General features: G+C 40.2%; 1 protein-coding gene across 1 annotated transcript in view; it reads left to right on the top strand.

Moving 5' to 3' along the window:
- The window catches only part of arsg (arylsulfatase G), a 65844-nt gene that overhangs the window by 15221 nt on the left and 34932 nt on the right, over positions 1-15691 (top strand). Inside the window, exons 4-6 of the mRNA XM_043714831.2 lie at positions 4858-4969; positions 9165-9302; positions 10699-10895. Coding sequence (XP_043570766.2) covers positions 4858-4969; positions 9165-9302; positions 10699-10895 — 447 coding nt within the window. The remainder of the gene's footprint in view (positions 1-4857; positions 4970-9164; positions 9303-10698; positions 10896-15691) is intronic.

The following is a 15691-nucleotide window of genomic DNA, read 5'->3' on the forward strand; positions in this document are numbered from 1 at the left end:
AATGAACTGCCAGAAAAAGTAATGGATGCAGGTACAGTTACAACATTTAAAAGACATTTGGATAAGTACAGGAATAGGAAGGTTTGGAGGGATTATGAGCCAAGCGCAGGCAGGTGGGACTAGTTTAGTTTGGGAACATGGTTGGCGTGGACTGGTTGGTCTGTTTCTATGTAATATAACTCTATGACTCTATAACAGATAAGTGAATTAATGTATTATGTTCAAGATTTGTGATACATAGCATTGAAGTTTTGCAGAAAATCCTCTTTTTGTTTGAAAAATAGATGATTAATTTCTAACCGGTTGCATTTCAACCACAAGCAACTATCTTCCATCACAAAATGGGAACTCAGCTTTTCCTAAGTGTTGCATAAGCAATAGAAAAATCTGCAATGTATAAAGATCATTGTATCTGTCACCATCAGCCATTAAGGGAATGTGCTGAGATACCAATTTGCATACAACACAAAGAGAGTAGAACTCAGTGACAATATATTCAGAACAAGGAAGTTATTAATGACTGTGCCTGCTTTCAAATAGATTGCTTTTAAAATTCTTAGGATGTGGTGCTGACAAAGAGTGCACCTCCACGAAGTATGGAAAAGTTGAATCAAGTTTACAGTTAGGTTATTTAAATTCAATCTTGCTGTCTTATAGGAAGTCATGATGACTAATGAAAGCACTACATGGAGGACAGGAAGTGTGAATCTATTGCTTATTTAAGTAATGTCTCATGTGTAAAGTAGGCAACCGGCCACTAACATCCGGCAAAGTACTTGGAACTTGTATAAAACTTATATCGAGATTATGACTAATTCATCAATCTGTTGAATAAAGTCCTATACTCTTTTTAAATGAACAATGAAAATTTCATCCTTAATATTAGCAATTGCTCCCCTGAGCTTAGTAGTAAAAAGTTAGATTTTCCTTTAGAAAACTTCCTGTTTTTGAGTGATGTAGAGGTGATATGAGAAAAAGAAACAGGGCAGAGAGATGCAGCCAAATCTGCTGTGATAGTTAGACACCACAGTTTGTTGATACGATCCCATTATGACTCTGATTTGCTTGCTCAAAGATTTAAAATCACACTTGAATGAAATGGGAAGATTAAGGTATTCCTGCCTATGGATTACACTTGAAAAAAACCATCATGCTGAACCTTGATGATGCACAAATGAGAAGAAATTGGAAAGGTGGCAGAAGGAGATTCTGCACAAATCCCTTCATAGCCTTCTCCTCCTTTCAGATCTTCCTCAAAATCTGCCTCATGTTGCAGTTTTTTTTTCCAGCTTTTGTTTAATCTAACCCACTGTTTTCTGTGGCAAGTAAAATTGGTTTGACATCAGTCTTTTCAGTATCTTGCTGTTGGAATTAGGTTAACATTTCCCCTTAGAAGACAAAAGGCATGATAACCAATTTTCCTAGGTACTGTTTTTTTTTAAATCATTTACCACCCCCATTATGGTTGGTGTAGCCTTCAGCTACGTCTGACCCATCTCTCACATTCTTCCCCTTACCTTCTCCTCCTTCCGAGAAACCAATGGGGATTCCCCTCGTCCTTACTTTTCATCCATCGGTGTCTACATTCAACAGATCATTTGCTGTCATTTCTGCCAACATTAGCTGATTGCCATCACCAAACACATCTTCCCTTCCCTTCCACTGTCAGCATTCTGCAGGGACCGTTTCCCTCTGCCGATCCACTCCTCCATCACTCCTAACACTTTCTTAGTCTTCCACAAGACCTTCCTATCCAACTAACTTGCCCATTCACTTCCTTCTTCCTGAAATCCAAGGATCCAGACACACCTTCCAGGTGAAGCAATGTTCCTCTGTATTTCTTCCAGTGTAGCTTACAGTCTGGTCTCCTTTACATTGGTAAGACCGAACACAGACTAGGTGACTACTTTGTGGAATACCCCCGCCTCTGTTTATAGGAATGACCCTGGTGTTCCAGTTGCTCATCATTTCAATAAACCGTGTTGCTGTCATGCTAACATTTCTGTCTGGACCCATGGAGAGGAATAATTGAAAAAAAACTACATAGTGTTATCAACAAGTTTCAACCCACCATCAAACTCACCATGGACTATTCTCTACTATCTATCTCATTCTTGGACACATGCATCTCCAATAAGGTTGGCACCTTAGCACCTCACTCTACCACAAACCCGCGGATAGCCTCACGATGCTACACTTCTCCAGCTTCCACTCAAAACATATTAAAACAGCCATCCCCTATAGACAAGCCCTACGCATACAAAGGATCTGTTCAGATGAGGAGGAACATGATGGGCACTTGGAAGTACTCAGGGATGCCCTCATAAGAACGGGGTACAATGCTCAACTCATCGACCGCTAGTTCCAAAGTGCCACAGCAAGGAACCGTAATGACCTCCTCAGGAGACAGACACAAGCTGCAACCGACAGGGTACCCTTCGTTGTCCAGTACTTCCCAGGAGCCAAACAATTATGCCATGGTCTTCACAGCCTGCAACACATTATCAATGAAAATGAGCACCTTGCCAAGACCTTCCCCACACCTCCACTTCTCTGCTTTAAATAACCACCAAACCTCAAACAGATCAGGAGCAAACTGCCTTGCTTTCAGGATGATACCGTACAACCTTGTCACGGTAGATGCCACAAGATGTGTCAGAATGTTGACACGGATACCACCATTACGTGTGGGGACATCTCCCACCATGTATGTGGTAGGTACTCACGCGACACAGCCAACATTGTCAATCTCATACACTGCAGGCAAGTATGCCCTGAGGCATAGTACATTGGCGAGACCAAGCAGAGGCTATGGCAACAGATGAATGGACACCGCACAACAATCAACTGACAGGAGTGTTCCCTCCCAGTCGGAGAACACTTCAACGGTCCGGGACATTCGTCCTCGGACCTTCGGGTGATCATCCTCCAAGGCGGACTTCGGGACAGGAAACAACAAAAAGTGGCCGAGCAAAGGCTGATAGCCAAGTTTGGTACCCATGGGGATGGCCTTAACCGGGACCTTGGGTTCATGTCACACTACAGGTGCACTACACACTACACTATTGCACTACACACAGATACAGACAGATGGACATACACAGATAGACAGACACCTACACACGCGTGTGATTGCGCATACACAAACACACACACGCAGACCCTCTCTCACACGCTTACACATACATTCCCACAATACATTCTCACAGACTTATACTACTTTTCACTCACATAAGCTCTCTCACAGACATTCATTACACCCAACCCCAAACACACACACACACCCCCACATGCACACCTACACATATAAGTTTGTGCGGTGAATTTGTACTTGCAGAATTTCATTTTACTTTGCTCAAAAACTGCATGAATCCATGTAAGATTCTGTAAATCTTTTAGATTGGAATCAGTCTGACCATTGTGGCACAGACAACCTCACAGGAAACTCACCTTCAATATATTATCTGGGCCAACATGACACCCATTGTTAAAGTTCACTTGAGAACGTAACTTTTGTAAAAAAAAGGTTTTGTGATTCACATATGGAAGAACTGAAACCAACGTTATCATTCTAAAAAAACAGAGACTTAACAATCAATCCAGGTTTTTTTCAATATATAATTTCAGTTACATCACAGTGTAAACTTTTGCTATAAATTTTTTGTCTTACAATCTTATTCTCTACAACCACCTGATGAAGGAGCAGCGCTTTGAAAGCTAGTGCTTCCAACTAAACCTGTTGGACTATAACCTAGTGTTGTGTGATTTTTTACTTATTTCTGTCCCGGGCCTGTTGCAGTGTTCCAGTGAAGTACAATGTAAGCTCAAGGAACAACACCTCATTTTCTGTTTAGGTACTTTACAGCCTTGCGCTTCTAATATTGAATTCCATAACTTCAGAAACCATTATATCTATTCTCCATTTTTCTTACATTCCCTTCCCTCCTTCCTCCTTTCTTGTATCTTGTTTACTTTGCTGTTAGTATAGAGGATCGATTCCCTGCCTTTCACATCCTAATTTACACCCAGTTCACATCTCATTTTCTTTATCTCCACCATTAACAATCACTTTGTCATTTGCACTGGGCTTCTACCTCTCAAAAGTACAATGCAAAACATTTTCTAACACCTTTCAGTTCTGAAGAAGTCATAATGGACTTGAATCATTAATTCTGTTTCTCTGCCCACAGATGCCAACAGACCTGCTGAGTGTTTTCAAGCATTCTATGTGTTTGTTTGCAAGATATGTCATCTGGAGCATGGAGTTGACTTGTAACTAAAATCTTATCTGTAGTTCATTATTGACAGCCTTGATAATCCAAATTGACTTTGTGCTTATTCAGTTTATGACCGATAATCTTCCCATTGATAGTTTGTGTCTGTTAATTTCTGACAAAATAAAGTTAATCATGCCCAAAGGTTCCTTCTAGCATCTTGATCTTTGAGCCAATTACATCAATCCAAGGATATCAAAGTAAAATATGATGGGTCCTGGAAATCTGAAATAAAATAAATAAAAAGGATGAGGCAGTGGGGAACAAAACAAAAGAGAAATGTCTGAACCAAGGTCATTGACTAGAAATATGAAGATAGTTTTCCAAAGACATATTTGGGAAATGTGGTATCAGTGAAAAACTAGCAGTCTTAGACATCATCACTGTTGAAGCAGTATAAAGCAAGGTTAGTTTTAGATAAGGAGAAAGTGAGGACTGCAGATGCTGGAGATCAGAACTGAAAAATGTGTTGCTGGAAAAGCGCAGCAGGTCAGGCAGCATCAAAGGAGCAGGAGAATCGATGTTTCGGGCATAAGCCTTTTCAGCTCTAGTTTTTAGATAACCCTGTTTTGGTTTGTTACAGGCTTTGACTACTATTTTGGAATACCTTACAGTAATGATATGGGTTGCACTGATGATCCTGGGTACAACATTCCTCCATGCCTACCTTGTCCAAGGGATTGTGATGTACAAAGGTAATGTAGTTAAAATATGGTTGTCTTAACGACAGCTCACTCTTTTATGCATGTTTTCTCAATTATGCCTGTTTTTCAATTCAAGAATGCTGTTGATCACCACTTGTCAGTTCAGTGTTATTAAAACTTAGGTTATGCTATGGAAAATACACATCTTTCTATGAGATGATCTCATTTAAACATGTAGGAGTCTTAAGGGGCTTGACAGGGTAAATGTTAAGAAGAGATTATCCCCCCATGGGAGAGTCACGGACCAGACGGCATAGTCTCAGTATAAAAAGGAATCAATTTAAGATTGAGATGAGGAGGAATTTCTTCTCTCAGACAATTGAGACTCTTTGGAACACCTTACCACAGAAAAGTGTAGGGGTGGGGGATGCAGAGTTCTTGTGTATATTTAAGGTTGAGACAAATACATTCTAGATCAGTAGGGGAATAAAGGGGCATGAAAGTGGATGTGAGGAATGTCAGATCAGTCATAGTCTTATTGAATGGCAGAGCTTGATCAAGAGCTGAATGGCCTACTCCTGTTCCTATTTCTCAAGTCTTATGATCTTCGGTAGAACTTAAAGTCGGGTCTCTGGCCCCAAGATAGGGACTTAGCACAGCACTAGCTACAAATCACAACGACATGCAGGATGGTCATGAAAGGTGCTGTAAAAGGCAAGACTTTTATTTTTTATGGGTAGCTTCACAACTCTCTGACCTTTTTAATCACTTAATGTCTGGACAATTAGCATTAACTCCATCTAATTCTTCTTCACCAAAGAGGCTATGGCCATTTGTGTCTCTACTGATGCCCTGACTGAGTTCTGCTAACTGAGCAGATAATAAGCCATGAGCTGTAAAATTCTAATGAGACCTTTTAAATTGGATGGAGATTTTATTTCCATTATTTATCTTTCAAAGAATCTAGATAAACAGTAGTGAGTTAAATACTAAAGAAAACCCGAAAGAACTGCAGATGCTGGAAATCAGAAACAAAAACAGAAATCTCTGGAAAAGCTCAGCAGGCCTAGGTGCAGCTCTGCAGAGAAATCAGAGTAAACGTTTCAGGTCCAATGAGTGTGTTCTGAGGAAGGGTCACTGGACACAAACTGTTAACTCTGATTTCTCTCCACAGGTGTTGAGCTTTTCCAGAAATTTCTGTTTTTGTAATCAGCAGTGAGGTTTGAGACAAATTACAAGGCTATAATTCAGTTGAGTGATCTGCTGACATCAGAAGCTGTTAAACGGAGATTAAAGTGGTTTATAAGTGACCATTTACTAAGCTTTTGATAGGGCCAACATTTGTTATAAGTACTTTTCTTCTAGGTTGTGTTCTTCAGTAACAAGGATTGTACATGTAAAATATTACAGCAGTGGTGTAGGGGAAGTTCTGAAGAAATTAACCCCCAGTTTGATAAAATAACATAGAAGGAACTACATTTGGTAGCCCTGGAATCTTAATTGCAGAGAGCATGATGCTTAGTTAATCTCTGTCCATTGACTGCCATGCAAGCAGCATGCCAACTTCATGCAGCCTTCTGTTCTGAATACTGCCAATGTTCAGCCAGTGCAAACCACACTGTTGGTTGGTTGGGACTGGAACAGGGAGAAAGTGAGGACTGCAGATGCTGGAGATCAGAGCTGAAAATGTGTTCCTGAAGAAGGGCTCATGCCCGAAACGTCGATTCTCCTGCTCCTTGGATACTGGAACAGGGAGCCAGTATTAGGTGTGGCTAGCACCAATTTAAGTTACTCTGCAGTGTTTTAAGCTAGCCTGCATCCAGCCGGCAGGTCAGAGACTGGGAATTCGGCAATGAGTAACTCACCTCCTAACTCCTCTAAGCCTCTCCAACATCTACAGGTACAAGTCCGGAGAGTGATGAAATACTCTCCACTAACCCTGGATGAGTGCAACTCGCACAACACTCAAGAAGCTTACTGCAATCTAAGAGAAAACAGCTTGTTTAATTAACAGCCCCTCCACAGCTTAAACGTTCACTGCCTTCTTGTGCAGTCATGAAATGGAGGTGCCGGTGTTGGACTGGGTGGATAAAGTTAAAAATTGCACAACACCACGTTATGGTCCAACAGGTTTATTTGGAAGTACAAGCTTTTGGAGCACTGCTCTTTTGTCAGGGTAGCTAGTGGACTACCTGACGAAGCACTAGCTACCCGATGAAGGAGCTGTGTTCCAAAAGCTTGTACTTCCAAATAGACCTGTTGGAGTATAACCTGGTGTTGTGCAATTTTTAACTTCCTGCACAGTGGCAACAGTGTATACTGTCATCAAACTGTATTTGGCCATTCACCAGCGTTCCTTAAACAGCATCTTCCAAACCTGTAGCCTCTACAACCTAGAGGGACAAAGATAGCAGAACATCACCACTTGCAGATTCACCACCATGACAGTCTGAACTTGGGTCTATAAAGCAAACCTTCACTGTTGCTGGGACAAAACCTGGATCTCCCTAAAGCACTTTGGGATGTGTTTACATCAGATGGGCTGCACACTTTAAAGGTCCACAATGGATGGGTAATAAATGCTGACTTTGCCAGCAGCGCATATCTTTATTTTCATTCATTGAATGTAAGAGGACAGTATCGGGTTGAAAAGAGGAGGGAAAATAGTGATTGAAATTAAAATATAGATACAAATGTTCAAATCAGAAATTCTCAAGAACCTGGATTAGAGGTACACAGTGTCTCAGAGGAGCTGAAGGAAATTACAAAGATAGGAAGGAATGAAGTTAGAGGGACTAAAATATTAAAATCCTCAAGCAGGATTTTAAAATTGAGGCATTTGTTTCTCAGTGTAAATCAATGAGCACAGTGGTAATGTTTGAATGTGTCATGATGTAAGTTAGGAATAAGCAGCAGAGATTATGATGTCCTTAAACTTACCAAACTTAGATGATGGGAGGCTCATCAGAATTTCATTAAAGAAAACAAATCTAGAGGTAAAAAACAATCATTCAAGTAATAGTTTCAGTGGCAAATGAGTTAAGGTAGGGGGTGGAGTTGGCAAACATTACACAGCCAAAAGTAAGTGGACTTCGTGATGGCATGCATATATGGTTGAGAGCTCAGGTTATGAATTGTCTGGGTCAGCAAAAAGCAAATTGCCTGGGAGTGAGTTGGGGCCTGATTTTATCATAAGATGTATCTTCGGTGATTTAAAATCTCATCTTGGAGTCAGTGGCTTGTGACAGTAGCTTAAGACAATAGCTTAAATCTTTGAAATATTTTGTTGGAGGAAATCTTGCTCGTCCTGTAGTACTAGATGTCTGACAAACAACCTGACAATCTCTTTTGGCAATTGCTTACTAATGAGTATGATTGTCTATCTAGAAAACTCCATGGCACTGATCATGGGTTCTTGCATGGCTGAAGAACTTGATCGTAGTGCCATATCTCCAACCACACATTTGGTAAGCATTTCTGGGACATGGAGTTGGTTCTTGAACTAGAGATCATTGGCATTCCTTTCTCTACTTCCTTTTCTGAAATTCCCCTTGCCAGGGAATCTATAATTAATGGCATGATCAAGAGGTAAAGGTAGGTGTAATCACCCTGATGTGAAGTTGCTCTGCTTCTTGAAGATGACACCAAGCAGCAGTATGGAGATGTGAACTAGGAGAATGATAAATCTTCAGAGGACACTAGAGATAGCTGTGAGATTAGGAAGAGAAGCCACTGCAGTAAATTCTCTGTGACTTTGATTTGAAAGATAAGAATAACAGAACTCACTGCAGGCCTGTCCAGCCGAGGGACAGTGGAGAGGCATTTGAGGAAGAGAGCATGGTCTACTCTGTTAAAGACTGTAGACAGGTCAAGAAAGAGGAAGAGGGATAGTTTGCCTTTATCACAGTTATATAGAATAGGATTTGTGACTTTAAAACCTGCTTCAATTCTGTGGTGGAGCAGAAACCTGGTTAGAGGGATTCACATGTAGAGTTCTGGAAAATATGGACAGGGATTTTGGATGTAATATTAGATTCAAGGACGTTAGAGACAGAGGTTCAAGATTGTGACATACGTATATCTTATGTATGTCAGCGAAAGGTGTAATCCTTCTTAAAACAGCATTTTGAAAATATTGCTTGGAACTGGTCAGAATTTATATGGTAAAGGTCTTTTGAATTTCAAATCTTTTTGAATATCTTAATTGACACCAAGACTAAGCCATCATTTTTTGCTTTCTGTCTAGCTGTGGACGCAACACGTGTATTACAGATGTAGCAGTGCCACTCCTTGAAAACCAAAGGATAATAGAACAACCAGTCAATCTCAGCAGCCTGGCAGAGAGATATGCAGAGAAAGCTGTACGATTCATCCAGAAAGCAAGGTGAGTGGAAGTCTGATGTTTATTGAGGTACGGGAAAGGTAATGTTTAATGCTGTAATTCACTGAAAATAATCTACCCTCAAGTAAATCATCACCTATAGTTGCTGTGATTTGATACAATGAAAATAAAAGTCACAAAACTACCTAGTGTAATCTCCGGTCATGACGGTACTGATATGCTACAGGTATATGTCGTTCAGTACACAGCATGCTGCTGTGATTATCTTGAACCAGGCACTGCATTCTCTTTATCAGTGGTTGAACACCAGGTTCACGTCAGATGTCTACCTATTAGGACAGAGGTGATAAGTAATACAAGAAACTAGGGAACATGACAGTGCACGTGTTAGATCACAAGTTGATCACAAATTTGATCACAGAATCTGTCTTCCTTGCAAAACCTATTTTTAAAATATATTTTGCTCAAGAGTTTATTTACTTCCTGCCCCAGGAATAGGCTGCCCCAGGCTCCCTTATAACCCAACCAAGTAATTGCTTTTGTCCACTCTGTTTTAACACAGGGACATTGCATAAATGGGGAACAGAGACAACAGAGCTAAAACTGAATCTTCCCTGCCTGATCCATGCTTGTCAGGGCACTGATGCTTTTTATATATGCTATCCCTGAACATGGTTTTTGCTTTAGAATCTAGCAATGCCAAACACTGTGACATTAACTATTCTGTGCAGAATTTAAGGGAGGATTGATGTCAATACATTATTAACGTGCAAAACCAAGGTTATATAAAGCTTTGCAATGTAAGTTTTTTTTCACATATTCTTCATTAATAATTAAATCCAGTTTTAAAGCCGTGACCCCTGAGGGAAATGAGAACTTGGAAAAGAATGGATTATGGACACTGCTGAGTGAAATATCACTTCTATTTTCCTGAGTGATTTGTTTCTCATTCTCCATTTTCAATGGAGTAACAGGAGAGGGAACCTTTACTAATCAAAAGATTGCTGAGGAGAATTATGGTGTTTGAAGTTTGGTATTTTTCTGTATATCTCAGCGCATGACTGGATTACATAAACATGTTTTGAGCTACAACATGTAGCATATATACAGCATATATCTCCCAGATCTAAAATGAGTTGTTTTATTTCTGTTTTATGCCAAAGAAGCAGTTTGAGGCTTCCCCAGTCTCACTGATGTTAAGCATGACTGGAATTGTGTCCATTAAAAGGTATCAGAGGTTCTTATACCATCAGTTAGATCTTAATTTGACCTGATCTTTGTAAAGTAAAGAAGCTGATCTGAACATTGAGTAAACTTTCTGTGTTATCAGATGCTTACATCATCAAGGTCTTATTTGCCACATTATCAGATTACACTTTTTAAAAGCAATCTTCATTATCTCCTGATCCTGTTGACTTTCCTGTTCTGTTTCTCTCAGGGAGAGTTTACATCCATTCTTCTTGTACTTTGCCCCGGCCCACATGCATGTTCCTTTACAGTATAATTCTCGATTTGCTAACACTTCCAAACGTGGGCCATATGGAGACAGTCTACGAGAGTTGGACCATGTCATTGGGCGGATACTGGAAGCAGTTAATACAGATTTTCGCAAAAACACACTTGTGTGGTTTGCTGGTATGTTCTTACAGTTCTGTTACTTTGAAATCATGTCAGTAGTAGTCAATGAGGTTGATGTTGGAATTGTTTCCACTGAAGATACAGCATAGCATTTCTCTATTCTTTCTGATAAGCCCTAGGTCAATCCTCAGTAGGGTGGGAATGTTGGTGGTCTGCTTCACCTGTCTACATTATACTCTAACTATTTATTATAAAAGCTGCCCTCCATTTTTTTCTGAGGTACTTTTCAGTAAAATGCACGCACTCAGCATCTCCAACAGCTTTACTGGAGAATGCATAGCAGTTCATTTCCAGATTACATTCTTGGCATGCTCACTCTGTTCGTTCATTCTGTACCAGAAGCATACAAATTGGATTAAATTAAACCTGACTTATTGTCCATTTTCAATTTATGTCTCTTCGTGGTATAAACATGAAAATTAAATTTAAAAATCACCTTGAATTGAACAACTCTAAAGCCTGCATCAATCACTCTTACCCAACTTTGTAAAAGCAAAATACTGCAAATGTTGGAAATTTGAGATAAGGACATTAAGTGCTGGAAATGCTCAGCAGGTCTGACAGCAGCTGTGGAGAGACAAAGAGAGTTAATGGTTCAGGATAAGGATCTTCACCATAATCAATCTTATTTGATTTAATCTTGAATCTTGGAGCTGAATAACTATAGCTGAAAAATGTGTTGCTGGAACAGCGCAGCAGGTCAGGCAGCATCCAAGGAGCAGGAGAAATCGACGTTTCGGGCATAAGCCCTTCTTCAGGAATGAGGCTGGTGTGCCAAGCAGGCTAAGATAAAAGGTAGGGAGGAAGGACTTGGGGGAGGGGCGTTGAAAATGCGATAGGTGGAAGGAGGTTAAGGTGAGGGTGATAGGCCGGAGAGGGGGTGGGGGCGGAGAGGTTGGGAAGAAGATTGCAGGTCAAGATGGCGGTGCTGAGTCCGAGGGTTGGTACTGAGATAAGGTGGGGGGAGGAGAAATGAGGAAGCTGGAGAAGTCTGCATTCATCCCTTGTGGTTGGAGGGTTCCTAGATAGAAGATGAGGCGCTCTTCCTCCAGGCGTCGTGTTGCCATGGTCTGGCGATGGAGGAGGCCAAGGACCTGCATGTCCTTAGCGGAGTGGGAGGAGGAGTTAAAGTGTTCAGTCACGGGGCGGTTGGGTTGGTTGGTGCGGGTGTTCCAGAGGTGTTCTCTGAAACGTTCCGCAAGTAGGCAGCATGCCTCCGCAATGTAGAGGAGACCACAACGGGTGCAGCGGATGCAGTAAATGATGTGGGGTGCAGGTGAGTTTATGACGGATATGGAAGGATCCCTTGGGGCCTTGGCTGAATAAATATCCTAGCTGAATAACTATAGCCACTTTCATAATTAGGCAATGATGACTTTTTTTAATATAACATAGAAACATTTGTAATGCTTTTCAGATGTCGAATACTTTAATATTGCAATTAAATTGAACATGTTTCTAATATTAGGCTTAGCTTTGAATCCCTTCTACCACAAAATGAAATAACTTCTCAAGGAAAAGTTATCTGAAACTTGGGGAGAAATTCAAAAAGTCCAGTGAGTTGCAGAACCAGCTTTTTGAATAGAGATGATCCCACAAAAAGTAAATTTTGTACAATAGCTGGTTAATAAAGCAAGCCATGGCCCATGGTTTGGATACTACTTTCTCAAAAAGCCAATACTGCTGGACCACTGGTTCCTACAACCAGTGGTGTCCTGTTTAATGAAGAAAACACAGAATTTATGGCTAACTAAAGGAGATTAAAATCAGATCTTGATAACTTCAGGTCAACAGCCCTAACATCAGTTGTGTCAAAGCTCATGGACTTCGAGTGAACAAGAATCTGTTGCAACATCCCAATCACAATAACCCATTGTCTGTTCATTAGTTTATCTTCTAGTAAATTACTTTACTTCTTTGTGTTCTAGTTCTCCAGTCCAAATACAAATGATTATCATTGTCCATCACCAAATTGGAACAATGCCTCTCAGCAATCACTAAGCCTTTCTGGTCTTTACTTTTCAACCTTGTTTACATCCTGTCTTTGGTCCTTGGCTGTTTAGTTAATTTTCTGACTGAAATGAATAGGATAGTCCAACTCTATTAAGTTGGCTAATTAGAGATACTGAGATACCATAGCACAGAATGAGACATTCAGCCCACTAAGTCTATGATGACTCTCTGTAGGACAGCCCAATGGTCTTATTCCTGGATCTATCCCTGAAAGTGCCTTTCTCTCAGATGCCCATCCAAATTCTTTCAGAAATCGTTGAAAGGCAGATTATTATTTGAATAGTGATAGATTGGGAAAGGGGGAGATGCAACGAGACTTGGGTGTCATTATTACACCAAACGCTGAAAGTAAGTCGGCAGAAGGAATCACTTCAGTTGTATGTCGGGTTCTCGTTCTTCTGATGTTCCTTTTAACCAGCTTTTCAGATGTCGAATACTGCAGCAGGCAGTGAAGAGGGTATTTGGTATGTTGGTCTTCAAAGCTGGATGATTCGAAAACAAGGAGCAGGGATTTCATGCTGCAGATATACAGGGCCTTGGTGAGACCATACCTGGAGTATTATGTGCAGATTTTGTCTCCTTATCTGAAGAAGGATATTTTGGCTATACAATGGAAGTTTACCAGACTGATTCCTGGGATGACACATGAGGAGACACTGGATGGTTTCAGACTATATTTACTGGAGTTTAGAAGAATGAAGGAGGATATTGTAGAAACCTATAAAAGAAGGACTTCACAAGTTAAAGTCAGGAAGAATGTTCCCAATGATTCTGGAGGCCAGAGCCAGGGGTCACAGTCTGAGGATATGGAGTAGGCCATTACGACTGTGATGAGGAGAATTTTTTTCACCCAGAGAGTGGTGAGCTTGCGGAGTTCTCTGGCACAGAAAGCGGTTGATACCAAATCGTGAAATGTTTTCAAGAGGAGTTAGATAACATTCTTGGGACTAAAGGAATCACAGGGTCTGGGGAGAAAGCGGAAATAGGGTACCGAGTTAGATGATCAACCATGATAATATTGAATGGCAAAGTAGGCTTGTAGGGCTGAATAGCGTAATCTTCCTCCCGTTTTCTGTGTTTCTATTCATCATCTCTGTTTGCCCCACCATCACAGGCAACAAGCTCCAGGTCATTCCACTTCCTGTATTAAAAAGAGTTCTTTCCCATATCCCTTGCCCCTCATCCCTAAAACCTTAAAGATCTAGCCCCATTCATATCAAATGATGAGAACAGCTTTTCTTTGTCTAACTTGTCATAATCTGATACATTTCTGCCAAATCTCCCCCAGTCTCCTCTGCTCCAAAGTGCCACTGCTTCTCCAAATTAACCGCATCACTAAAACACATAATCTTATTTGCTAAATATCCCCTGCACTCTGTTACAACCAATAGGTTCCCCTCTTTCAATCCTCTTCATTTGACAGTGATTTTATGTTCTTCTTAGCAGGAGAATGCTTTTCTTTCTAATAAGAATGCGGTTACCAAATGTCTGTTGTATCAGTAAGGGGTCAATTACAATTTTTTCTTGAGTGAAGGAAGGAACAATTTTATTACAGAAAAATAATAGAGATGTGGCATCAAGCACTCATTGACACAGGTACAAACTTAAAAGATTATGGTGTTCGATATGACAGGAGGATGAAAGGAATAGACATTTTACAGTCCTTGAGGTATACATTTTTAAGCAGAGACCACGATTGTTTAATTGATGTCTTGTATCGTCGGCAGAAGGAATCACTTCAGTTGTATGTCGGGTTCTCTTTCTTCTGATGTTCCTTTTAACCAGCTTTGTTAACAGACAGATTTCCTTCTAGAGAGGCTGAGCAAAAACACTTTCTCCAACTTGTTCCAGCGCTGCCAAAAGCAGTCCCTGAACTAGGTTTGTGAAATCTAATATTTGAGTAAATTAGTTCCAAATTTGTTAATTCCAGGCAATGCCTTCCATCCTCAATATGTGAAACTTCTCATTCAGGTGTAAATCAAGCCACAAAATCAGTGTTTATTTCATGCTTAACTAAGTGAACTAGTTTCAGTGTCTTTTGATAAAAATACTGATTTCAGTTCAGATGATTTAATTTAATCCATGTTAGTTTCACACAGGTTGGTTAATCTCTGTGGTCAGTAGAATGCTATGGTCATTTTAAGTAAGTGTTTTTCTTTTACAAACCTATTTCAGTCCATGGGGATCCCAGGAATTAAAATCAGATGATGCAATTTGAAAAATCAATAATCCAACATTTTCATTATTGTGCCAACACACTCAGGGCCCTTTCTATCATTCCTAAAATGCTGGATTCAATACCCCGATTTCATAACATCTTACTTATGGCAACACCTTCAATAAATTCTGTTTCTGGTTTCTGTGGAAAGTGCAAATATTTAATTATTATAAAAGAATGTGTGTTAAATAATCACACAACAATACCATACAGGAACTCACTCGACATGTTCTTGGTCATTAATCACGGGAAAAGTTTAGGTCATAATTTTTGTGAATTCCAAAACTTTACATTTATTGATGAAAAAGGATACATTTTGTCAAAACTTGCATTCACCAAGGCATACATGAGAAAACCATTATAAATGGAACTGTGCTTCATTCTGTGTGAACTGAACATTAGTTGGAAAATGGACTCTGTTTGGTAGAAGCATTACAATGAAGAATTCACTAGTCAGATAGTTTGTGACAGTTAACTGCCAAGTTTTGTTTAAATTTAAACTAGGTAAGTGGCTTTGATTGGTCAATGCATTGCCCTTTGGAATGAACCAGAGAATGGCCAT

The sequence above is a fragment of the Chiloscyllium plagiosum genome, unplaced genomic scaffold (genome assembly GCF_037043375.1).
Source record: "Chiloscyllium plagiosum isolate Xiang-an unplaced genomic scaffold, Cpla_swu_hap1 HiC_scaffold_25, whole genome shotgun sequence".
In the NCBI taxonomy this organism is placed as follows: Eukaryota; Metazoa; Chordata; class Chondrichthyes; order Orectolobiformes; family Hemiscylliidae; genus Chiloscyllium; species Chiloscyllium plagiosum.